The 26,354-nt window shown below is 42.1% G+C and overlaps 1 protein-coding gene across 1 annotated transcript in view; it reads right to left on the reverse strand.

The window, feature by feature from the left end:
• Positions 1-7,842: 7,842 nt before the first annotated feature.
• LOC117262630 (neuronal acetylcholine receptor subunit alpha-7) overlaps positions 7,843-26,354 on the reverse strand; it is a 74,778-nt gene continuing 56,266 nt past the window's right edge. The window contains exons 7-10 of the mRNA XM_033635677.2: positions 24,246-24,440; positions 14,500-14,586; positions 13,739-13,848; positions 7,843-8,815 (exon numbers count right to left, since the gene is read on the reverse strand). Coding sequence (XP_033491568.2) covers positions 8,264-8,815; positions 13,739-13,848; positions 14,500-14,586; positions 24,246-24,440 — 944 coding nt within the window. The 3' untranslated portion in view covers positions 7,843-8,263. The remainder of the gene's footprint in view (positions 8,816-13,738; positions 13,849-14,499; positions 14,587-24,245; positions 24,441-26,354) is intronic.

Here is a 26,354-nt window from a genome sequence, read left to right on the forward strand (position 1 = left end):
TCCTGCACTCCAGCTTTAAGTGTCCATAAAGGTTTTTATTTGGTGCTTTAAACTCTGTGTGTCTGGCACCTCTCTCCTGCTCCACAGTACCGGAAGCTTTCACCCTCTCACTATCCAAATGTCTCCGGTTTGTCATGTAATTTAGTTCCAGAGCAAACTTGAGTCCGGACAGAAGTCTGAGCAGCTGGTGAAACCCTGCAGATATATTACATCCCGCTCTGTCTGAGCCACGGAGCAGTAAAATCCTCACTGATTGCCCCTTTTACAATGGGTGGACATATTTTTTTTTCTTTCCTGGAGGAGCTGCTGGTGGTGCTGAGTGTTGGAGACTCATTCTGCCTCGACTCAGCCTCCACAGCGGGCCAAATTAGAAATGATGCGCAATAAAAGAGGAAAGGAAACGAGTTTCCCCCAGAGAACAATCTGGAGAATTACTCTCTCTATTCACACAGACAGGGAGAATATTGACAGAGTCATACACACTCTCTCAGCCAATCAGCTCTCTGTTGCTTTTTATCAGGCCGGTCTCAGAACATCTGCTGCTCCTCTGCCTCTCTGTCTGTCTGATTGTCTGTCTCTCCATCTGTCTGTCTCAGTGACTCATTGCCAAGTCTTGGGTTAATCCAGGTTTGGTTCACACAAACACAAACAGTACTTCTGTGTGTTTGTGCGGAGCTGAGAGACGACTTCATCACACAAGAGATGTGTCCCCAAAACATCTTGATTCAGCTGATCTGAATCTGCAGTGTTTAAACTCAGATGTTATTTCAATGCTGCTCCTGATCAGGATCATATAGTACACTATATAGAGAGTGTGTGTGTGTGTGTGTGTGTGTGTGTGTGTGTGTGTGCTCCTTACTTGGCACTGTTTTTTGGCTTCCATAACATGAAACTCTGTAGGTCTTTGGGGGAGATGCAGTGACTTACACCACCGGTGAGTAAAAAAAATAATAACGAAAAAGTCAGCTAATCGCTAGGCTAATTTATGCACTGTAAACATGCTAAAGCTAATAAACAATTGATTCGTCTGTGAACCTTGACAGTTATTACGTAGCTGAATTTGCCTTCAAGGCTTGAAGCCAGATTGCCCTGACGTTTTATGAAAAAGCTGCGTTTAGTTTTACTTTGCCAATTGATGCTATATAAAGGGGGAGTGACATCATGATTGACAGCTGTGTGTGCCAGTGGGTGTGATCATCATCAATGGCACAGCTCACAGTTGGTTGGACAGGTGTATAGGCGGGAACTCAATACTGCAGCGATCACAACTGCACAGACTCTGGCTCCAAATATAGTCATCAGTACAAGACGACCATATCCAAGATATTTTGGCTTTATTTTTGTACAGTGGAGGTAAGTGGAGACACATCGTCCATATTTATATAAAATCTATAGTGGCAACGGTTAGCTTGGTTCACCAGCCGAGCTTCATCCTGCAAAGTATATCGTGTTAAATTCAACTCGTAACCTCCTGAAGGATCCACATCACAGCCTGATGCTTAAGAAAATACATTTATTTACAGACAGCAGAGTGAACATGTTGACAGCCCGACTAACAGCTCCACCTGAACAAACATCATCAATTTATTACCAGAGTCCGACAGCTCTCATTCCCAAAATCACAACCTAGTCAGAGCCATGGATGGATTATGAGACGATGGGTCCCCGGACCCCCCAGCCTTCTCAGTGGTCGTCATTTTGAGTCTCTTTGTACTTTTTTGTATCCTTTTGTGGCCATTGAGTGTATCTTTGAGACTCTTTTGCCTCCCTTTACTTTGTTTAAGTCTCTTTGTAGTTGTTTTGCCTCTCTTTGTAGTTGTTCCTTTGTAGTTGTTTTAAGTCTCTTTGTGGTTGTTTTGCCTCTCTTTGTAGTTGTTCCTTTGTAGTTGTTTTAAGTCTCTTTGTGGTTGTTTTGCCTCTCTTTGTAGCTATTTTGAGTCTCTTTGTAGTTGTTTTGTGTCTCTTTGTAGTTGTTTTGGATCTTTTTGTTGTTTGTGTCTCTGTAGTTGGTTGTTTTGAGCCTCTTTGTAGCTATTTTGGGTCTCTTTGTAGTTGTTTTGTGTCTCTGTAGTTTTTTTGTGTCTCTTTGTAGTTGTTTTGGATCTCTTTGTTGTTTGTGTCTCTGTAGTTGGTTGTTTTGAGCCTCTTTGTAGCTATTTTGGGTCTCTTTGTAGTTGTTTTGAGTCTCTTTGTAGTTGTTTTGAATCTCTTTGTTGTTTGTGTCTGTGTAGTTGGTTGTTTTGAGCCCCTTTGTAGCTATTTTGGGTCTCTTTGTAGTTGTTTTGAGTCTCTTTGTAGTTGTTTTGTGTCTCTTTGTAGTTGTTTTGAGTCTCTTTGTAGTTGTTTTGTGTCTCTGTAGTTTTTTGTGTCTCTTTGTAGTTGTTTTGAGACTCTTTGTAGTTGTTTTGGATCTCTTTGTTGTTTGTGTCTCTTTGTAGCTATTTTGGGTCTCTTTGTAGTTGTTTTGAGTATCTTTGTAGTTGTTTTGAATCTCTTTGTTGTTTGTGTCTCTGTAGTTGGTTGTTTTGAGCCTCTTTGTAGCTATTTTGGGTCTCTTTGTAGTTGTTTTGAGCCTCTTTGTAATTGTTTTGTCTGTTTGTAGTTGTTTTGTGTCTCTTTGTAGTTGTTTTGTGTCTCTCTGTAGTTGTTGTGAGTCTCTTTGTAGTTGTTTTAAGTCTCTTTGTAGTTGTTTTGTGTCTCTCTGTAATTGTTTTGTGTCTGTTTGTAGTTGTTTTGAGTCTCTTTGTAATTGTTTTGTGTCTCTTTGTAGTTGTTTTAAGTCTCTTTGTAGTTGTTTTGTGTCTCTCTGTAGTTGTTTTAAGTCTCTTTGTAGTTGTTTTGAGACTGAAGTTTTATTGTGTCCCTTTGTAGTTGTTCTGAGTCTTTTTTTGTGATTATTTTGAATCTCTTTGTAGTAGTTTTGTGCCTCTTTGTAGTTGTTTTGGATCTCTTTGTTGTTTGTGTCTCTGTAGTTGGTTGTTTTGAGCCTCTGTAGCCATTTTGTGTTTCTTTGTAGTTGTTTTGAGTCTCGTTTTAGCTATTTGGAGTCTCTTTGTAGTTGTTTTTTTTGTGATTATTTTGAATCTCTTTGTAGTTGTTTTGGGTCTCTTTGTTGTTGTTCGTGTCTAGTTGGTTGCATTGAGTCTCTTTGTTGTTGTTTAGGGTCTCTTTGACATTGTTTTGAATCTCTTTGTAGTTGTTTTGTGTCCCTTTGTAGTTTTCTTTTGTCTTGTTGAAGTTGTTTGTGTCCCTATGTAGTGGTTTTGAGTCTCTGTCTCTTTTTGCCTCTCTCTCTCTCTCTCTGCTCTTTTTGTAGTCATTTTGCCTCTTTTCTGGTTGTTTGACTGACGTTTCAACAAGACAAGTTAAAATTCCCTTCAAACAGAGGCTGTGATCCAGGGACTTGTGCCCAGAGGCCCATTCAATAATCCATTTATGCACAGAGCTCACACTGTCAGACAGAATAAACATACACATTTGTGATAGAGGATTTCATAATCTATTTACATTATTATTCAAACAGAATCTGTCATATTCTCTTGTTTGTATCACTATAGGTCCCACTGAGGGCATTTTATGTAAACTGGAAAAAGATCTGTACAGAACTGTAATATAACTGGTTGGAAGATGAAAACCTCCGTGATATCTCATCAACAGTAGCTGATACAAAAGCACATTTGCATATTGTTGACAGAATATTTTCACAGCCAGATCAAAGTGTTGGCGTAGAAAATCACACCGTTACTTCACACTGCTGATGTGTAGATAGATGACTCCTCTCTTTTATTGCTGATTAATTCTGCTGCTTTAATGTTTGCAAGCCAGCAATTTAGACAGTGTCTGAACATGATGAACAACATGTACACGGTCATTAACGTGTGTTCGGTGCACACGCACACAAGGGATAAAAATCATAATGATTCTGAGGAGATGGAGGAGTTGTTTCTGTGCCTTCAGCTGCATGAAAAATGGAAATAATGTGTGGAAGTGATTGCTTTGAACAGAAAATGCAACATGCTTGCTTGTTTCACGCCTGTAGAAAAGTGCATGATCATTGATGGCTGATCAATAAGACTTACTAAATCCTGCACTGACAGAGATTCAGTTTGCCTGTTTACTCTGCAGTCATCTCTAATATGAGTTTTTCCACTAATGTCTTGAGTGTCTGGTATATTTTGAGGAATCAGCAGGATTTTTTCATACATGCTGCTTTAGTTCTATATACTGAAGGGAAATGAGTTTTCTACCTCTGTGTTGTGTGTGCATCCTTGATGATTTGAAACTTGTCTTTAATGGACCACAACTAGTCTGACTCATTGTACAGCTGCAACCGACTCGCATTGTTGGCAATGTACGTTTCTGCAAACAACAGATATGTTACATTTGCACATTACTATGAAGTGGATACATTGAAACTTTATGTTCCTTTAGGTGTCAGTAATACTGTGGTTAATGTGTGGTTAGGTTTAGGCACGAAATTTTTTTTTGTTATGGTAAGGAAAAGATCATGTTTTGGCTTAAAATACCTGGTTTTGGTGGCACAATTTCCGATCGAACAGCAGCAATATCTCAGTAAAAAACAGCTGCTTTTTCGTGCCTCTACCCCTGCTGGAACAGGTCACTAAAAAACACCCACGTATGATGGTTAAAAATCCGTTGGAAAAACAGCGATGAGTCATCGTACACTATCTCCCACTCCATCCTCCTCAACCGCCTTTCCACTCACCTCGGTCTCACCGGCACAGCTCTCTCCTGGTTCCACTCATACATATCCAACCGGCAACAGTTTGTCTCCATCAATGGCTCCAGTTCCCACCCAGCCCCTGTAAACCATGGTGTGCCTCAGGGTTCTGTGCTTGGTCCCCTCCTCTTCACCATTTACATGCTCCCCCTGGGTCAGACTTTCGTAAACATGGTCTGAATTGTCATTGTTACGCTGACGATACCCAACTATATCAGCTCTACACCATCCACCCATCCAGAACTCAGCTGCAAGGGTTCTCACCCAGACCAAGCCTTGGCAGCACATCACCCCCACCCTCAAACACTTACACTGGCTTCCAGTCAAGTTCCGCATCACCTACAAACTCCTCCTCCCCGCCTATAAAGCTCGCCATGACCTTGCCCCATGATACCTATTGGACCTCCTCACTGATTACAACCCCACGTGGAACATGTGGTCCGCTGACTTGGGTCTCCTGGATCACATTCGGGGATAGAGCTTTCAGTGTGGCAGCCCCAACCCTCTGAAACTCTCTCTCCATGGAGATTCGCCAGGCGCCAACACTGGACATTTTTAAATCTGCACTGAACAAACACCTGCTCACCCTGGCTTTTGGTTGCTAGATTGTTATTTTTGTTGTTGTAAAGTTTCCTTGGGTCTCTTGAAAGGTGCTATATAAGTATTAGTTATTATTATTTATTATTACTGTAAATCAACAGTGTTTGTTTTTTTGTTTGTTGGTCTTGAACAGTGGTCTGCAGCTTGGCGGGCATCTCTCCTAGGTGTCACACCATCCACCAAGTCAGCTTATAAACTATGTCATTTTAGAAACGTTGATATGATACGTATGAAACATACAAAAGTAATGTATCCGGGGTTTGCAGAAATGTACAATACCAACATTTTCTTGAGGGAACTGCACTGACACCTGAGCTGTGGGTTCTGTGGTCACATCTTTAGGGCCTCTTTAATTTACACATAAAATAAGGTCTTCAGTAAAAAAAAAAAAAATACATTTTCAAATTAATATGAGGTGAAAGTAAAGAAATACAGGAATTAATACAAAGGTAAATAAATATAGAAGCAGAAAACAGAAATATAAATTGATGCCACATTTTATCAATTAATATCTACATTTATTTGTAATATTATTTGTGGTAAATTTAATGGCATAAAAATTCATTAATTGAGTCATTTATTTTATTTTGGCAGCTTCTGTCTTCATACTTCAGTTCTTCACATTTTGTTTAGTGATATTTGATCGTCTTTGGTTAAAATATGATACAATGTCTTTATTTGCTACAGAACCTCTTTTCTTCAAACATCCAAACTTCTCTTGAATATATATATATTAACTGTCTCTGTTCCCAAGAGACAAAAATAACAATAACTCACATCAGTTTGAGACGAGCGCCTGATACAGCTGCCAAGAAATCAAAACATTTTCATGATTCTTCACAAAGCTCATTATTCTATACATTACATACAATTATTTACTGACCTGGTGTCGCTGGTGTCAACGGACCTTTTTCTTCTTCAGTCTGTTTTCAGTCATTTTACAAAGATGTTATTCATGCTGAAGAAGGAAACCAGACCAGCAGGCAGCAGCTTAAATATACAACCACCTGCTGTCACATCTCACCTGACACCTGGACCAGTTCCAGTCACTGAATGAAGACCATGAGATGCTGCTGAAAGCTCTTTGATTCTCCTTTAAAGGGATAGTCCATCAAAAATGTATGTAGATGGCTCCAAATCTTACAAAAAGCTACAGCTACACTTGGGATGTCAGTTTCTGTTAATTTTAACTAGTTAGCTTTCAAGAAAAGCAACAAACAAACAAAGAAATGGCCTCTTCTTTTAGTCCAGTGCTCCTCAGTGAGATTTAGCAGCACATTTCAAAGCGCTATCCATTTAGAGGTGGTGGTATTTTAATTTGTTGTGTTGTAAATATTTTGCCTTTCATTTAATTTTCTGTTGGCTTTGCTGACAGTCAGCCAGCTAGCTGCGTTGACATGTGAAAACAAAGTGCCCACTGCTCAACCTCTGGTCTCCACTGGTTAGCTAACGTTGGCCTTTCCCACTCTGCACTGCGCACTTGCCAGGTCAGGTGAACTGCTAGCTCGCGGTGCCATTCATTCACAATTATTGCTGGTACTGCCATCCCTGTGGTGGGATGACATTGCTTTAAAAACATGGTGGCCACCATCCAATCTCCCTCCAGGTGGCCCTGTTGATTAAACAGCTTCATTTTGACCCCTTTAGTATTAATAAGTACGCTAGCACCACTAAAAAAAAAAACTTTCTCGCTCCCTGTTTGTACATCCTGACTTCTGTAGCAGCTCTTCTTCTCTGCTCCTGTGGCAGCTCTCAACTCCTCTCCTCACCTCTTGCTGTTACTGTTTCTTGTGTATCAAAGAATGAATGAGGAGAGGCTTGTGGTTGAGGCCCAATGGTTACGACCCACAATCCTGTCATTGTAAAGAAAATGACAAAACAGATATTTCCTGGCCAGCCAAAGTTCTGGAGATCGGCTCTTCAGGTGAGAAATTAAATTTAATCAGGGAGTGTCCACACATGATTTTAAGCTAATGCAGAGGTGGAAGAAGTTCAGATGTTTTGGTAACAGTTGTAATAACTGTGTGTGCTATCGGTGCTAATGGAAACATTTGACAGGCCTCATATGATGCACCATGGCGCTGTGGTGGCGATGTGTTTTCAGCTTTACAGTGAGCTTAGAGATGTGGGCAACGATTCAGAGGTCTGGAACCTGCAGGCTCAACCCAGTCTCACTCTGAAGTCATCGAAATGCGGCGCTTGGAGACACTGACAAAAAAAGCTAGCCTTTAACGTCGGCATGATATGCGGCCGGTTGCCGTAATAGATTAAGTGTGCTCGGCGGCATCAGGGGGAAACGCAGGGGGGACAAGGATGAAAGGTAGGGCAATGAAAGTCCGAGCCCGGTGGACGGGAGTGGTGGCGGATGGGTCCAACAAACAGACATTCACAGGAAAGCGGTGTTAGCGTCCTGTAAGATTTTAAGCCAAACCCTGTTCTTTTTCCGAAACCCAACCATGTACATTAGTTGTTGGAGGAAAAAACATCAATTCGCATTGTTGTACCGACTTAGTTCATTTATTTTTAAAGAGACTGTATGTAAACAGTAAACTGCCTATGAAAACAGAAGTGTATTTTGAAAGAAGACAATGCATGTAACAGGCAGAACTTGACATGGTGTCCCTTTCACGTCGTATCTGGACGTGGAAAGTCCATGACCAAATGTCTATATGTGGTGAGGTCGGAGTGAGAATGTGTTGGCAGGCTGGTGGTTGTGTTTGACAAAGGTAAACAGCTCTCAAGAGAGCAACACACTGACTTTATGTTCGTGAGGTGTCTTCAGTAGGAACCAGTGGGGTTAGAGCCAACAGGAAGTGAGACAGTTTTGATAGACGGATGAACACGGTGTTGGTGTGGATCTGTACATGGGATAAAAATAAAGATGCTATCAGCTGTCACCTCCTCTCCTCCTCCTCGTCCCCCTCAGCTGAAGAAATCTTTAGAAATGGCCTCCACAAAGTTCGGAGCTGACATGAGGATGCCAATGGTGCAGAGGATGGTGAAGAGTGAGAACGCCACCAGACACAGCCGGTCGATCACCGCTGCAGCGAACTTCCACTCGCTGCACACCGTCTCCTCCTCATCCTGGCCGCGGAAACGCCTGGCGATGTACCTCACCTCCTCCAGGATCTGGTTCAGCTCCGCCTCCAGGGTAGACCCCGCTGCTGCTACTCCTCTTCCTCCGGGATCCTCCCCGCCAACGCTGCTCCCCACCAAACGTGAACACAGGAGCTCGGGTTCAGATGGCGAGGCGTAGTGTAACCCCTCCATGCCCCGGAAGCCGACATACAGGAGGTTGCCATTGGTTACCTGTGGGTGATGTCGCAGAGAGCCCTGGCTGACGCTGAGCTCCAGGCTGGACAAGCTGCCGCGCCGACGCTTGGAAGCGTTGTGGCACGCCAAGTGGACCTTTGCCTCGCCGGGACGCCGCATCCGCAGGAACCAGGCGCACCAGTTCAACAGGATCACACGGGTCTGAAGGAGAAGAAGAAGAAGAAGAAGAAGACACATCAGGACTGTATCAGAAATTGAAAACCAAGGAGTTCTCCTGCACAGAACAAAACACCTCCTGCACCCCCCAAATATTGCTAAAAGCATCCATCCGGTCAGGCTGTAAAAACCAAACTCCACCCTGAGCTGAGCTGCCAGCATCCCCTTCAACATCCTGACTACATCCTGTGACCCCTGACCCCTCACACACTCTTGGTTTTCCAGATAGCTAGCTTGGCCAACCCTGAAAGGTAATTAATCAACGTGTGTGTAGATCTTCTCTTTGCTGCATACTGTGGACCGTAAATGAAAAGTGGAAATGAGAAATGTTGCCCTAAACCCTGAAACCAGTCCTGTAGCTGTCTGAACACCCTGCTGAGCCTGGAGCTCGAATTGTGTCGAAGTGTTTCTATCTCTGAGCAGAAAGGACAACTGTCCCCTGTAATGGGATCTAGGTGCAGCAGATATCTGTTAGTAGCTATGGACCCGTCCGTTTGTCAACGGGGGCTTACAGAGACCACCAACAACCCCTTGGGCACAATCCAACGCCAAGAACTCAGTCCAGCTCAACACTTTCACCCCTGCCAGCGAGCGTAAGTTTGACACCTTTACAGTGACGTGATAGATGGCCTTTTTCCCCATTGACTCAAAGTGCCCAAACTCTGGGGTCCTAAAGGACAGCAGGGTGTCCTCCTCATCCTGCCGACCCCCAACAGACAGGGAAGGAAAGATATATTCATGGTTATCAGAGGAAGAGAAAAAGAAATCAAAGAAGAGGACAACAAAGAGAAAGACAAAGAAGAAGAAGGAAGAAGAATGATTAAGAGGAAGGGGAAAAGGAAGTATAACAAGGCTGGTTAAAAGTTGTTTAAATTATATTTCCATGTTTACAGTTATGTTAAAATAAATCACATGTACACTAATGATGAAAATATTTCTCTGTAATTGTTCTGATGTGATAATAGAAAGTGATTAAATGACTGTGTACATGATTATGCATAATATTTATTCAGGAATTCATTAAGAGAATTTACACTGAGTAATTTACATTTAAATTTACACCACGTCATCAGGCACTTTTTTTTCACCAGATAGTTTGAAGAAGAAAAAATTGGAAAAATATTCCATTAACAGTGATAATTGTTGGACCTGGTTAATGAACAAGAAAAAAAAAAAGACAAGGAGGAGGAGGAGGAAGACGAAGAGTGTATTTATGTGAAAGTTGACTTTACAAAGTGTGAGTCAAAAATATTTACATAAAAACAAGTTGATTAAAATTCATTTATGCAGAAACGTGTTTATGCGGAAAAATTGTGCACGTATACATGAGAGAGAAGTGAGTCCATGTGTGATGTGTGTATGTGTGTGTGTGTGTGTGTGTGCAGCAGGAGTAGGCAGATAAAAATAGAGCATGAATAAAGTGGATCTGTGGCTGTTCAGCTCTCAGAGGAAATCTTCTTCTTCAGTCCAATATTTCACTTCACACTTGACTTGTTAAATATTTAGCTGTCAGACATCAGTCAGAGCAACGACACCTCGCCGCTTCACTCTGGTCACCTCTGACGACAACTTCAGCAACACATTAAAACTGCCCTTTCTTTGCTTCATCATGCACTTAGCTCAGGTTCCTTTTCCTTCCCTTCACTTCTCTATCCTTCCTGTTCACTTCTTCACCTGCTGCAAGCGCCTCAGGTGAGAGGCTGATATTCTTTTCCACCAACATGGAATCGATTCTGTTCCAGTTTTCATGCCTAATTTGTGAACCATTTAGAACGTTTGGACCAAAAATAAATTGGTTTGGAACCTGAAAAATTGGTTCCCAGCTGGAACCAAAAAATAGCAGGCTTTCCTGACCTGAGGTGTGAACACTGACGACACCGGTGGGCATGTCATATTCTACAGGTTGCAGAGAGAGGATGGAGAAAGACAAAAATCGAGACGTTAAGTGAGAAATCACCTGAAATAAAAGAGCATGCTGTGACCTCATTAAACGTTGGTCCGTGCTTGTTTTTTGAATAAAGATCAAATATCTGTAAGATCAGAACAAAAGCTCACAGGTAGTCTAAGCAATCCACCATCTTGCTTCTTCTTCTTACTTCTGTATTGCATTGTTCAACGCCCTCCGCTGATGACACATCCTTGATCACAATGGTTCCATTCAAAACTGGTAGAAACACAGGCTGGTTCACGAGATAGCACCAAGGATCCAAGAGTCCTGAACAAAACTGTTCAAGAACCAGAGCTGATTTGGTGGAAAAGGGGAACATGTGTGAGTCTATGGGCCCTTTCACACTGCCTGTTCAGGGCAGGATTATTGTGCTGTGATGCTGCCTTGCTGTTCTAGGTACGATCCTGGAATGTGGGGGCAGAATTGACCTATGGCTACGTCCCGCCCCCAAATGATGAGCCAATTACAGTGCGTATAGCCATTCCCATACACTCGGACATTCTCTGCCTGGACGTTCATTGAAATGCATTACAGAAAGTCAGTTTTGTTCGGTTTAGTGGGGAACATAGAACCCGGGAAACATAGATACACTCCCCTGGTTTGAACCTTGAAATGAGGGAGCCCTTTCATCAATTAATACCTACATTTATTATGAATATAAGGGAGAGTCTGCATGTTCTCCCCGTGTCAGCGTGGGTTTCCTCCAGGTGCTCCAGTTTCCTCCCACAGTCCAAAGACATGCAGGTTAATTGGTGACTCTAAATTGTCTGTAGGCGTGAATGTGAGTGTGAATGGTTGTCTGTCTCTATGTGTCAGTCCTGTGATAGTCTGACGATAGTCTGACTCTCGCCCAATGTCAGATAGGACAGGCTCCAGCCCCCTTGCGCCCCCTAACAGTATAAGCAATTATAGAAAATTAATGAATGAAATACATGATGGCAGTTAGCAGCTAACTCAAAGGAGAACAGCAGCTGAAAAACTGAGAAAACAAGGAGGTCCAGGAGCTCCTTACCTTCCAAGCAGAGCGTGAGATCAGCGGTCATATAAAAGAGACGGTAAATGATTTGTGTGTCATCGATATTGTTTATAAAGCCCTGCTGCCGTTTATGTTAAATGTCATACTAAAGGCTGACACGGTTGTATTACATGTCTTACTTCTTCTGATTCTGAGACGCAGTATGCTGTCTAAAAGTATACACAAGAGCGGCATGATGTTGCAGTTGTTAAGTTCTGTGTAAAACTGCAAAGGTGGTATAAAGAAGGGACTTTGTAGCAGCTCTCTTCAGTACTTCTTACTCTGTCTGTCTGTCTGTTTGTCTGTCTGTCTGTCTGTAGGGAGTAAGGGGGTAGGAAGTAGGGAAGGGGTAATTTACGCCCCTGGCCCACATACAAATTTTAAGTTGCGGATCATTGTGTTGCAGCTGGAGTGATCCCATCACAAAATGATCTCTTTCCCTTCCTTTCCGTTATACGTCACTAAGCTTAGGTTTCTTTGTCTTTGCTTCACCTTTAAATCCTTTCTGTACTTTTCCCACATTTTCCCTTTCTTTCCGTTCCTGTACTGGGCTCCTGCCTAGATCTACCTCTCATTGACACAGCCCTGTAATTAGGGCTCTGGGGAGTCATTGCATACAGCCCAGTGATTATACAATGGACAGGAAAAAAAGAAGAGAACACACTCTGCTACATCACAAAGACCCAATGTGGATTAGCCCTTAAAGTCAGACTTAGTCAGGTTGTTTAAATGCTTCCACCAATTACACTCTACACTAGATTTCTACCCTTTAAAGTTATTTACCTGTAATTAGATATCTTTGTTGTTACAGGCACAAAATGGAAAAAGAAGAGTTACAGTGGAGGTAGATTATCAAACACCTGACAGTAAGTCTGCATCACTTCCTTCAACTGTGGCAAACATTATTCAGATCACAAACTTGAGGTGTGGTGGCTTAAAAGTTAGAGGCGCAACCTTGTGACTGATAGTTCAGCAGTTTGATATCTGAACTGTCAGAACGAATCTGAGCTGTGAGGTGACAGATGACAGGGACTGCAGTGCAGCGGGACACAGACCTACAGACTCAGACTGGGAACAAATCACAGATATTTGGTCAGCTGATTGTGAGGGACAAACGTGTGTTCAGATCACTGAAACCAGTCCTGTCCTCAGGCTCCACTGACTGATGGAGCTGCTGCTGAGGACACACTGGAGCTGCTGGGAAGCTAAACGACACAGAGTTGTCCTTTCAGCCTCACAGCTTCACCTTCACGGCTCAACACTCCTCCCTCCTCTTCCTCTGCGGGAACATCCCCATTCAGAGCACAAGTCACCACCTCACCTAACCCTGACACCACACACACACACACACACACACACACACACACACTCTCACAGCTGAAGTAAAAGCTCTGACCTTCAAAATAAATTCCACCGTAATGGATTTTCTCTTGTTCAAATCCCCACAGGGAAAAAAAGCGTGTATGTGTGTGTGCGTGTGTGTGTGTGTGTCTTTGATGTAAAGCACTTTTCTTCAAACTCCTGTTTGCTGTAAAATAAAGAAACAGGATGAGCACATTATCATCCAATCAGCTGTCGACGCTGCTCGTTCAGAGCTCCTCAAAGTCAGAGGTGGAATGATACTCATTTAACTACATGACTACTGATTATACTTACACACCTTAAATACTTGCGAAAGGCGTCTGAAAGCAGCACAAGAAAAGTGATGTCGCTCCAGGGTTCAAAGGGTTAACTGCGGGAACACTTTCAACTGTGACGGAATATTTTTACTGTGTGGTATTAGTATTTTTACTGCAGTACAGGATCTGAATACTTCCTCCATCACTGCTTAAAGTCAACTCAGCAGATTGTAGACACCATGTTGGACACCTCACAGAGAAAGGAGCTCACAGTAGTGAAGAGAACAGGAGGAGGAAGAAGAGGATGAAGAGGAGGGATGACTCACCCATTGTGGCATGTGTCCTCCATCGGGGTCGTGGTGATGATACTGAAGAACCAGGACTGTAGCGATGACCGACAGACCCACGATCACCATGGTGGTTGCAAAGTACTGAGCTGAAACATAGAGGTCAAAGGTCAGTTTATGTTTACTCTTTTTTATATATATTTTTAAGAAAGTGAGGAATACATCCAAATACATCCATCCTATTACTGCAACAGATTGGTGTCTACTTATTAAAGGAGTGGGACAGCAGACTGATATCAGCTCTGACTGTTGCTGTGTGAGTTTGGGGACTCGAGTCGGGGACTAGCCTCAGAGAAAAGTGGAGGAGAAGTGTTTCTAGAACTAGAGCTGTAAGGACAGGACGCCTGGCTCCTGCATCTGACCAGCAGAGCTAACAGTTAGCTGCTAAAAGTCAGTAAGGAGGGTTTTACATCAGGAACTCTAGCCTGGACTGAGTGCTCTTGATCTGGGGTGGCTGTGGCTCAGAGGCAGAGTGGGTTGTCGACTAATTGGAAGATCAGGGGCTTAATCCCTGGCTTCTCCAGTCCGCATGTTGAAGTATCCTTGGGCAAGATATTGAGCCCCAAATTGCTCCTGATGGCTGTTCCATCGGTGTGTGAGAGTGTGTAATTGGTTACTGAGTAGCAGGTGGCACCATGTATGGTAGACTTTCACTGTAAATGCCTCCAAAGACTGGAGGCATGACTTAAAGGATGTAGAGAAAAGATGTAGTGATAAAGCTCTGCAAGTGAGGAGCTCACCTATGAGAGGAACCGAGTCAGACGTCGCCGGCATGATCTCAGCCACCAGCAGCATGAAGACTGTCAGAGAGAGCAGCACTGTGATACCTGCACAGAGACAGAGGGATATATGAACGATCCAAACCTGCAGCCACAGAGTTCGGCATGCTTTTATGTCCTCTAGATGAATTCCATCTCCAGTGATCAACAAATGCTGTTTACTTTCTATAAAGCATTTAATATGAAAGTCCTCCAGCTCCACAGGTCTGAGCCGGATGTTGTCAGCTCGCTGGCAGCAGACTGTGAACAGCTGCTGAGCTCAGGATCGGAGAAAGCTGGAGGAGGTATCAGTGAAAAGAAAGACATGAGATAAAAGGCTGTATCTATAAGGGCGGGATGAATCCCCTGGACTGTACATGATGATATGAATCTGTGTTGTGTTGCCAAATCCTGTAAAGTTAGAGAGGAGGAGGTTTCACAGTCTCTACAGAACGGTTGAGCTCGCTTTCTAAAAACTAAACTTTTGTTCACAGGCAGGAAGGTGTTTGGATTGTCCTGAGCATGCAGTGACACTTTGTGGATTATTTTCTGAGCTGGAGGCACTATAAAAACATTTCCTTTACTGTGTTGTATTGTGGTAGACGCAGAAATCTCAAGGGAGATATAATGGAAACTGGAAAAGCAAAACCAAACTACAAGGCAAGAACTAAACGCAAGTAGGTCACAGAAGTGAGGACTTGGGATTTGACCACCTAATAAAGCAAGGTATTGATTCTGATACTAACACCACTGTAATACCTCTACCTTGCACTTTAAAGGAACACTTCATCAGTTAGCTGCCCTGTGTTACACTGACATCATGAAGAAAATTAAGTTTTTCTCACATGCCATCATGGTGAACACTTCTCCTGAATTGAAATAAAGAGAGACCATGTTTAACAGCAGCAAAACTGCACCAAAAACATCACTTTACAAACTCACAAAACATGTGCAGTATAATGCAAAGACCCTTTTGAGTCACTCATACAGCACATTTAAAAACAACTGCAGTTGTTTTTAAATGTGCTGTATGAGTTGCTCCACAGGGAACTGTATGAGTTGCTCCACAGGGAACTGTTTTAGCACCGCTCTTGTTCACACTCTACACAGCGGACTTTAAGTCCAACTCGGATTTCAGAAGTAAGAGGTCATCCCATCAACCAGTCTCCATACAAGGGGAGGACATTGAGGTGGTGCACACCTGGATGTTAAGCCGGACTGGTCCTCTAACACTGACGCCCTCTACAGGAAGGGCAGAGCTGCCTGTTCTTCCTGCGAACACTGAGAACACTCCACCAAGAACTGTGGTGGAGAGGGGCACAATGAAAAACTGAAAGCTATAATGGACAACAGCAGCTGTATATGGTTGCTCAAATCGATCCAACCAAGAAAAAGTAAGAGCTTTTATCGTGTGCCCAAGATTGTCGTCCACAAAGGGAAAAAAATGTAAAAAGCTCACTGAAAAACGCTGGAAAAAATGGATATCTAATCTTCGCCTACGCTCTCTGGAGGAGCAGAGTCAGATAATGCCTATGTTTGCAGTGACCACTTTGTCAAAGGTAACTTGTTTATGTATTATATTAGCTTATAGTTAACTTTGTCTTTCCTCTGTAACACTGACGTTAGTTTTTTCTTTGCTTTGTTGAAGTTACGTATCCGTTAAACTGGATAACTGAGATTTATTAGGTGTATACAGTAACGTTATGTCTAATCTAATCAGGGTCATTTGTTCATCTGTTTCAGCTGCCCAACTAATTTAAATGAGGTCGAGTCGGTACAGTTAACCTCGGTTACCAGACAGATAGACCCGTTGTAACGTTGTGACACACTGCGCTTAATGGCTGTTGCTAACCACTGATGCTAACAGATGCTAACCATGAAATTGCCATAAATAAAACACTCACCCTGGCGAAAACCAAACAAAGGTCATTGTGGAGTATCTTTGAGCCCAAGTCGTGCACCCAACCGCTGACAAAATAATTGTATGCCTCCATACTTTTGTATGCTTTCATCTGCTGTTTGGTGTAGAAAGAGGTCTGGAGAACGAGGTAATTAGTTATGTCTACTGCCTCAATAGCAGGCAAATCCTTCAAATCGGTTGAAAAATTGGTCTTCTTAAGAAAATATGGATCACGTCCCACATATTTACTGACTTTTTGCAAATATCTTCCTCTTGTAATCGCATCTAAACTAGCGCAATACGGATTTTCCTCCATCTCCGCCATTGCTGTTGTTTACTTCCTGCCCTCCATCTGAATTTCGCGCAGTTTCAGAATCATGTGACTGCAACCCAGCTGTTGAGCATTTCAGGAGGTCCTTCATCCCCACGTCCACACCTCCTGAATCCAGTCACACACACACTTACACACATCACATTAGCCACAACTGGCTGGACTGTGGAATGGACAATTTTATCTTAATTTAATTTCTATTTGTGCACTTATTTTAACTTATTTAATTTCATGTCTATTTTAATACCACTGTGTTGTTGTTGATGAGGGGAGGTGTGGTTGTTTTTTGTTGTTTAGGAGCTGCTGGACAGCTGAATTTCCCTTCGGGGATAAATTTCTTTCTACTGACCAAAGTGCTGTACACTTGCAATCGCAATAATCAACGCGAATTCAATGAAAGTCCGCAATATTTGCGGGGGCTTGCAATTTTTCAAAAGTCCCACGATTTTTCCGCATTTTCCGGCCGACCGAAAGTCGTCGCGCACATCAAATGCGCTAATAGCATTGCAGTATGGAGAAACGCTGTGTATTGACATAAGAATTTGCACTGTTTAAATGCATACAATATGTGTTGAATGTAGAAGATGTAGCTTACATGTTGTTTTACAGTCACATTGTCTGGTTTGAGAGCTACAATATTTACTCAGGATTTTTTGCAACATTACTGGAGTCCATGTTTTTTCAAACTAATTATATAAAACTAAATAAGAGAACTATAAAACACCTTTGCAGCTATTTTTGTCATATTCAGTATGATTATTATAGCGACTACATGACTAATTTCTTTGGAGGTAGTAGTTTAAAAAAAATCTTTTTTTTTCTCCTTTTGTCATTAGCCACAATTTTTGTAATTTGCTGCAATTTTCTGCAAAAAAATCACATAAAAATGCTGCATTTTTTATCGCAATTTTTGTCAAAATTGGCCACAAATTCAAGGGTTTTTTTTTTGCCGAGATCCTGGAGGGACTGAATATAAAATGTACACAAATATAAAGTCATTAGTCATACTTCTACTGTTATTATACACATATGACTATTGTCACACAAGTATACTGTCAGATATTAATACATACTTTCAACATATTGTACCACAGTAGCCAGAACTATAACTATAATATTATTACTTTCATTAATGTTGTTGTAAGCTACTGCCATTACCTGCATCTCTCTCTCTCTCTCTCTCTCTCTCTCTCTCTCTCTCTGTCTCATTGTGTCATACGGATTACTGTTAATTTATTATGCTGATCTGTTCTGTACGACATCTATTGCATGTCTGTCCGTCCTGGAAGAGGGATCCCTCCTCAGTTGCTCTTCCTGAGGTTTCTACCGTTTTTTTCCCCGTTAAAGGGGTTTTTTTTTTTTTGGGGAGTTTTTCCTTATCCGCTGTGAGGGTCATAAGGACAGAGGGATGTCGTATGCTGTAAAGCCCTGTGAGGCAAATTGTGATTTGTGATATTGGGCTTTATAAATAAAATTGAATTGAATTGAATAAAACAGAATAACACTGGTAAGAACAATTACATACGGAAAAAGATTATAAGATACTAAAATATTTAAACCAATACGAACAACCAAAGGCCATTGAAAACATGTACGTTTTAAGATTTGTCTTATAAGTGTCGGAGGGGGGCATTTGACTGAGAGTGGAAGGCTATTCCAGAACTTTGGAGCAACTGACGCACTGGCACGATCTCCCTTACCCACCAGTCTCGATTTTGGGACAGTTAAAAGACATTGTTCTGCAAATCTAAGAGGTCCGGAGTTGGAGTGGGGGCAAGGTGTGCAATATATTGGAGTGCCAGCCCATGTATGGTTTCAAAAAACAAAAAAAAGAACCTTAAAATCAATCCTGTAGCCAGTGCAGGGATGCTAGCACTGGTCTAATGTTGTCTCTTGCTGCAGCATTCTGCACCAGCTGCAGGCGAGACAAAGATGACTGGCCGACACCCAGGTACAGTTTTTCTTAAATAAATACAATGTAAATGTTAAAATATATAAATAAATAAGACATGTCGGTACAAACAGGCTCATGCACGGCTAGCAGGGCGCTCTACCCATGGGTGGTGAGGCTTTATACAGTAGTGTTTTAGAGAAAATGTATATGTTAAGGAAATACTGAGTACACAACTGTAAAAATAAGACTTGGATCAATCTGCATGAGTTGGGTAAGAAGTTGTAAAGTGATGTTTTAGTGAAACTGCTGCAACTCATTTACCTTTATTGGGTTCTCCGCTCACCATGGGGGCATGTGAGAAAAATAAAGTTCTCTTCATGAACTTAACGTAACACGCTGATATAAAATGGTCATTTCATGGGTGAAGTATTCTTTTAATATAAATACCACTGAGATAAATGGGTTAAAATGGTTTCGTTTTGTGATTCGGTTGAACTCATAATCCAAAAAAGACAATTTCTTGTGTCACTGGAAACAAATCTACCTCATCAGTCTGCTCACTGGACCCAGTACAGTATCTCTCAGACTCTGTGGCTGTTATCTGTGTGCAGCCAGTCGTCCAGTTTGTGGTTCCTGCGAGTTTCTGCAGTTCATATTTTCCATTTTATTCCAGTGTGAGGTCACCAACAGGATGGGCTTTAATTCTGTAATCAGCAGCATTACGACTGTCTGCGAGGACGAGGTCAGAGGTCAGAGGTCAGAGGTTTACACACCACCTCTCTGCCTCATAAAGCCGGCTCATAAAAGGAACTGGATCAATAACACACACACACACACACACACACACTCACACTCACACACACACACACACACACACACACAAGAAAAACAAAGAGAAGCTAATTGAGTATCATCTCTAAAAGTGTCCCATAAAACCTGTTTATAGATTTGCTATTGTTCTCTTCTTCCTCTGGGATGTTCATCTTAGTCATTTTGTTTTAAATATTTCAAATATACTTTATATTATTTATCAGATTATCTTATCATAAACTTGTCCTACACTTTCTGAAGTCTGCCCTCATATAAATGACGTGTAAAGTGTTAAATGTGTACCTGCTGGCTCACTGACAGTAACTCAGAGCAGCAGAGCGACGGCCCACTGACATTCAGGTTTGATTGAAAGTGTAAATTAAATTTCCAGTGAAAGACGTTGTATCTGATCTCAGCAGCTGGAAGTCTCCCGGCAGCTTTAACTTCCTGTTTCAGGATGTTTTATGGCTGATGAGTATCGACCCAGAGACATCAGTCATATGAGGACTCAGCGGAGGAAGCAGCCGGCCTAAATACTTTATGCCGCCGTCTGACCGACTTAACACTGTTTACACAAGGGTTATTTTATCGGGCCTAAATAAAGGTTGCATTTGTGATGATCGCAGCTCTGAAAAAAATGAGTGATCTGTCTTTCCAGAATCAGTGTGTGTGTGTTTTTCTGGACGATCCAGATAACACACTGGAGACAGCTTCCATGGAGATTATTTTATTTTCTGTAGAGAGTAGCTCTAATTAAATAAAGTAAGTGTCAAAATAAAACCAAAAACTATCTGCATGGACAGAAACAAGAGAAGCTGACCCTTTAAAAACAACCACTGGACCTCAGCTCTCCTCTAGATTAGTATTGTTATGTTTTACTATACATTTATAGTGTAGTAGTTTTGGTCTTGTGCTACCTTCACTCAGACTGCTGCTCAGGTTTTGTTCCCCTGCTGTCAGACTGTCTGACCATCTCTTATTTTGAAGTATAACATCAGCCTTTACTTTTAATCTTCTCAGACATGATCATCGTTCTTCCAGCTGGCAGAGAGTTTGAGAAACAAACTTTCTTTTTGTTGCTTCAGATTGTGTCTCTCCGCTGAGCAGGGATTGTGTCTGTCCATTACTGATAAAGTCTGAGATGTCAGGACTGAGCTTCATCCTGCTCAGACTAACTGGAGTAAACAGTTATGATGGTCCACAACCCGACCAGGATCTCACTTTGAGGGTTGGAGGATAAGTCTAACAGGGTGTGCAGTGATTGGGAAAGTTATGAAGGAATTGGGAAGAAATCTACTGTATACAGTTAAGATTTTCTTTGAGACACGTCTGTAATATTTGCTTTTTTGTTGTGAAAGATCAATGTTAAATTCAATTAAATGAAAAATCTGTAAAATTGTGCTACTACTGCACAAGACCCAACAAGCTGACTTTGCTCTGTTTTGTCAAGACAAACTTTTAAACAAGCCAAAAAGCTGGGAGCCACTGGATAGGGGTCTAAACCAGGGAGCATCAAACATATGGCCTGTGAACCTGCTCACCAAATGGACCAGTCCGGCCCACTGGATGACTGTGCACGCCTAAAACTGACACACCTGTGAAGGCTAAGAGGTGCCAGGTTTCAGGATCAAGTTAAAGAGTGAGTATCCTACTTTATGTAAAATGCTGCTTCAGAGGCTTTTCACCTGACCAGAATACAGGTCTCTGAATAAACAATGAATACTTATTGTGCTTAAGGTGGATTTATACTTGTGTGTCAGCTCCATACAGAGCCCACACACAGCCTATGCATGTGGTCTACGTTGTTGTGAGCATATACTTGTGCAGTGGTGTGTCTGTGTCACTCTGCAGTTACACCTCCAAAACACTAGACGGCAGCAGGGTTTCTGTAAAGTGCTGTAAAGTTTAGTTGATTCAAAACACACATTAAACACACATTAAATATGGCTTAATAGAGACAATTACAAACACAAGTACACAAATCAGCTTCACTGTAACTCGCAGCATTCACAGACAAACACTTGTCTTTATCTGGACACATTTTCCCCACAAATACAACAAGCTAATAACATTAGCACAAGTCTATGGCATTTTACATTGTATAAATTAGCCTAGTGGCTAGCAAAGTTTTCCTCTACTCATATGAAGCCAGGGACAACAGCAACATTTAACAAAGGTAACGTAACAAAATTTGGCTCCATTACAACTCACAACATTCACCGACAAAACAACCGTCTACACTAAACACGTTTTCCACACACATCTCAACATGCTAACGTTATTAGCACAAGCCTATGGCATTTCACATTGTATAAATTAGCCTAGCAACGAGCGGAGATTTCCTCTGCTCATATGAAGCCAGGATAAATCACACACAAGACTTATGGTGCGTTCCAGGCAACCCGTAACTCGTGTTTTCACAACCTGTAACCCGTGAAAGTGCACTGGAACGGCCGTCAAACCCGTAACTTCCCACCCATGAACTCGTACCAGATCGATGTACTCCCAGTTACGCTTTCTGACGTCACACAGCCCTCTAAACCAATTACTTTACTCCTCTAAACAACAATGGCAGCCCTATGGATGCGGTGTTGATGCAGGTGATACATGGTAAGAAATAGACATAAAATTACCCTAATGTTAACGCATTATTGGCAGCCGCTCTAACAGCTGGTTTCCAGTGCAAGAATAATCAATACAAAATACGTTTCCAAACACACAGATAACGTTAGAGTGACCATATTTTGATTTCCAAAAAAAGAGGACACTCGGCCGGCCACGACATAGCCTACTTAAATGATACTCGCAGTTTACTCAAAGATGCCTTATAATTTTAATATATTTAAAATTTATATGTATGGATAGAAAATTCAGTTATATTACAAAATAATATCTCTCAAAGACAGAAATTCAGATAGGCCCCTATAGGGGACACATACACACACTAGAGTGTGGCGATCTGAACCTGACGGTACCTGACGGGTCGGGCCGGGTTTGGTCAGAAATGTAGCTATAAATTGTAGCTATTCGGGCTCAGGTCGGATTCGGTCAGCTTTCAGTGAAAATGTAGTGTAAAAATAAATATAATCCTATTGTCTGTCCTGTTTATTGCTTGGGCACTGTTATTTACGTGACAACACCTGAACATAACACACACAGACACACATTGGCGGTTTGTTTCTACCTCTCTCCTCTCTGGAAGTCTCAGACCTCCAGCCGCCCGCCTCCGCCTTGATTAAACGCAGAAAATAAAATAAAAGAGGGAGACAGGTTTTTCCTATTTTATCTTATTTTGTTTTATTTCTCCCTCTCCTCTCGCTAGAAGCCTCGGACCTCCCACCTCCTGCTCCCATCTCAAACACGGAGGTCTCCCTCTCCGCAGCTGAGCACCCACGGCACACGCCCGGCCTGTTAAATAACCTGTAATCACTGTCTGACACAAACTCAGTGCTTTGGTCATAAATAATGTCGGGCTCGGTTCGGGTTCGGATAGAAATATGCTGCCCGTGCAGCACTCTAACACACACACACACACACACACACACACACACACAAACACACGGAAAACCGGACATTATCATCAGTTTATAAAAACCCCCCGGACGCCCCGGACGGGACGTGAAAAGTGGACATGTCCGGGCAAAAGAGGACGTTTGGTCAGCCTAGATAACGTAAAATAAAAAGTATAATAGCATCTGTTACCTTATACACCGTTTCTCCTCCTCCGTTTCACTCAAATGAGCAAGGAGCAGGCACCTTTGGCGATAGAAATAATTGGGAAGCACAAACAAACGGTTCACCATGTTCAGCGTTACGAGTTCAAAAGCCTGCCTGGAACGCACCATTAAGATGTTATTTTTGTGGAGACTTTATTGTCTTCACAATTTATTGTTTCTTATCTGTGAAATTAAAGTAAATCAAAGCTTCGTTTTCACTGAGGGAAATGGTTTCAGCTTACAGAAATAGACAGGAGGTCTGTGTTACTGCGACTTGTAGGTGGCGGTGAGGCTATGGCGTAGAGTACGGTGTACGTTACACAGCTCTGCATTGTACAGTGTGGATTTGATGCAGAAGTATAAATCCTGCTTAAGTGTTCACCATGAATCATGTGCTATAATGTGAGTACGCTACTGCTAATCATTGCATGGCACCCATCCCTAATGGCAAAGTGAACTGGTTAGCTAACATTTATGTACTATTAAAACATGGTGGCCAATTAGCTGTATCATTATTCCAAGTGTACGGACATTCTTGTGAGCCACATCCACCTCAGAAACCACTGGCAAAAGAGTAGAGGGTGAGGCCAATGCACCTAGCCATTCTAAAACTGCTGCTGACTTAGCAGCTACAAGGAAGCACAGACAAGACCCGAAAACTTTCAAAGAATATTCTCAAGTGCAACTCAGTTTTATGCAACATTTGTACTAGTGGGTCCCTGCTCCATCTTTCTTTGAGCCAAAGGGGTCCTTGGCCTGAAAAATGTTTAAGATCCCTGCTCTGAGGTGTTGTTATTCATAAGTTATTTCAAGCGATTAAGTGTTTTTTTTACCTGCTTAGAAGAGAAAAGAAGAAGTGGAAACTCTTTTTTCTGTTAGATGGCTAACTTCACCATCAGTGTGAGCGCAGAATTAATCTGATCTGTGAAGGCCGGCAGCTACAAGCTTTCCAACATACTTACATTACATTGAGAATGTATTACAGCAAACTGAGCGCTGGTCAGCATCAATAAAGTTTTACACACACACACACACACACACACACACACACACACACACACACAGCTGAGTCCTCACCCAGGGAGATCTTCTCTCCAGAGTCAGCGGGCAGCAGGAAGACGAGCAGAGCCAGGGTGGAGATGAGGACGCAGGGGATGAGGAGGTTGAGTCCGTAGTAGAGCGTCCTCCTCCTCATCACCACGGTGAAGGTCACGTCAGGGTACGGCTCCTTACAGCAGTCGTAGAAACGCTCGTTCCTCCGTCCAGGAACCTCTGCAGACAAAACACCAACAACATCACTGAGGCTGACCTCCAGAGGCACACGCAAACATCTGACACATACAAGTTTATCAAGACTGAATCTCCTGACAGCCCATACCTGAGTTAGAGCTCACCATCTTCCATTAAAAGGTGTTTTCACATATAGTCCGTTTTTAACAAACGGAACTCAGTCCTTTTAAAGTGCACCAAAAAGTGGATCAACAGAAAAAGGACTCAGTTCACATTGTCAGTTCATTTGAAAGAGGACTCGGTTCTCTTGACAAATGGAGATACTTTGCAGATTAAGATTATTAAAACAAAATATAATATAATCAACTTATAAATGATGAAGCATTACTATAGATTAAACTACCCAGCAGTTTATAAAGTCAATAAAATGAGCTCCACCTTTATCAGCTGCAACATTAAAGTGATGAATACATTAATGCATCAATAATTATACCCCAGTAATACAATGTATATTATTCTGAAATGGGACATAATGAGTACTTTGGTAATGGAGCAATGCCTGCGACCTACTTCAGGCAGTTAACTCGAGCTGCACTGGTTCATACACACACGCACAGAGATGGGCAAAAATACATCAAAATGTATTTTGATACAAAATACCCCTCAAATAAATGTAGCAAAATAAAATACATGTATTTTGTATTTTCAAATACAGAAAATACTTTTTTTCTTTTTGGCAGCGACCCGCAGCTCTATAGGTCACTCTGTCAGTCGGTCGGTCAGTTGGTCAGTTGATCCACAAAGCTTTTTGTGAATAACTCAAAAAGTCCTTGACCAAAAAATGCTCAAAATTTGCATACTGCAGCTAGAGACCATGAGTAACTATACCAGAGAGAATGCCCACGATTTGTCCATAGGTGGCGCTATACTAACTGAATCAAATCTTTTTGTGAAAAACTCAAAAAGTCCTTGACCAAAAATGCTCAAAATTTACATGCTGCAATTAGAGACCACATGTAACTGCACTGTAACTGATTCAGATTTAGATTCAGACAACTTTATTTAGGCTGACCAAACATCCTCTTTTGCCCGGACATGTCCACTTTTCACATCCTGTCCGGGGCGTCCGGGGGGTGTTTATAAATTGATGATAATGTCCGGTTTTCCTTGTGTGTGTGTGTGTGTGTGTGTGTGTGTGTTAGAGTGCGGCACGGGCTGCATATTTCTGTCCGAACTCGACAGTCATTCTGTTTTGTTATGTCCGAAACCGAACCGAGCCCGACATTATTTAACGACCAAAGCACTGAGTTTGTGTCACACAGTGGTTACAGGCTATTTAACAGGCCGGGCGTGTGCCGTGGGTGCTCAACGGAGAGGGAGACCTCCGTGTTTGAGACGGGAGCGGGCGGCGGGAGGTCCGAGACTTAGAAGGTAGAGGTGGAGGAGGAGGTAGAAACAAACATCCAATGTGTGTGTGTGTTCTGTTCAGGTGTTGTCATGTAAATAACGGTCCCCAAGCAATAAACAGGACAGACGGTAGGATTTTTTTATTTATTTTTACACTACATGTTCACTGAAAGCTGACCGAATCCGACCCGAGCCCGAATACAATTTATACATTTTTTACCGAACCCGTCCCAACCTGTCGGGACCCATCGGGCTCGGATCGGGTAGCCACACTCTAGTGTGTGTATGTGTCCCCTATCTATAGGGGCCTATCTGAATTTCTGTCTTTGAGAGATATTATTTTGTAATATAACTGAATATTCTATCTATACATATAAACTTTAAATATATTAAAATTATAAGGCATCTTTGAGTAAACTGCGAGTATCATTTAAGTAGGCCGGGCCGAGTGTCCTCTTTTTTGGAAATCAAAATATGGTCACCCTAACTTTATTGATCCCATGTGAGGCAATTCATTTGTAGCGTACTCATCCCAAGCATCAACCACAA

This window comes from Epinephelus lanceolatus, chromosome 5, assembly GCF_041903045.1.
Source record: "Epinephelus lanceolatus isolate andai-2023 chromosome 5, ASM4190304v1, whole genome shotgun sequence".
NCBI lineage: Eukaryota > Metazoa > Chordata > Actinopteri > Perciformes > Serranidae > Epinephelus > Epinephelus lanceolatus.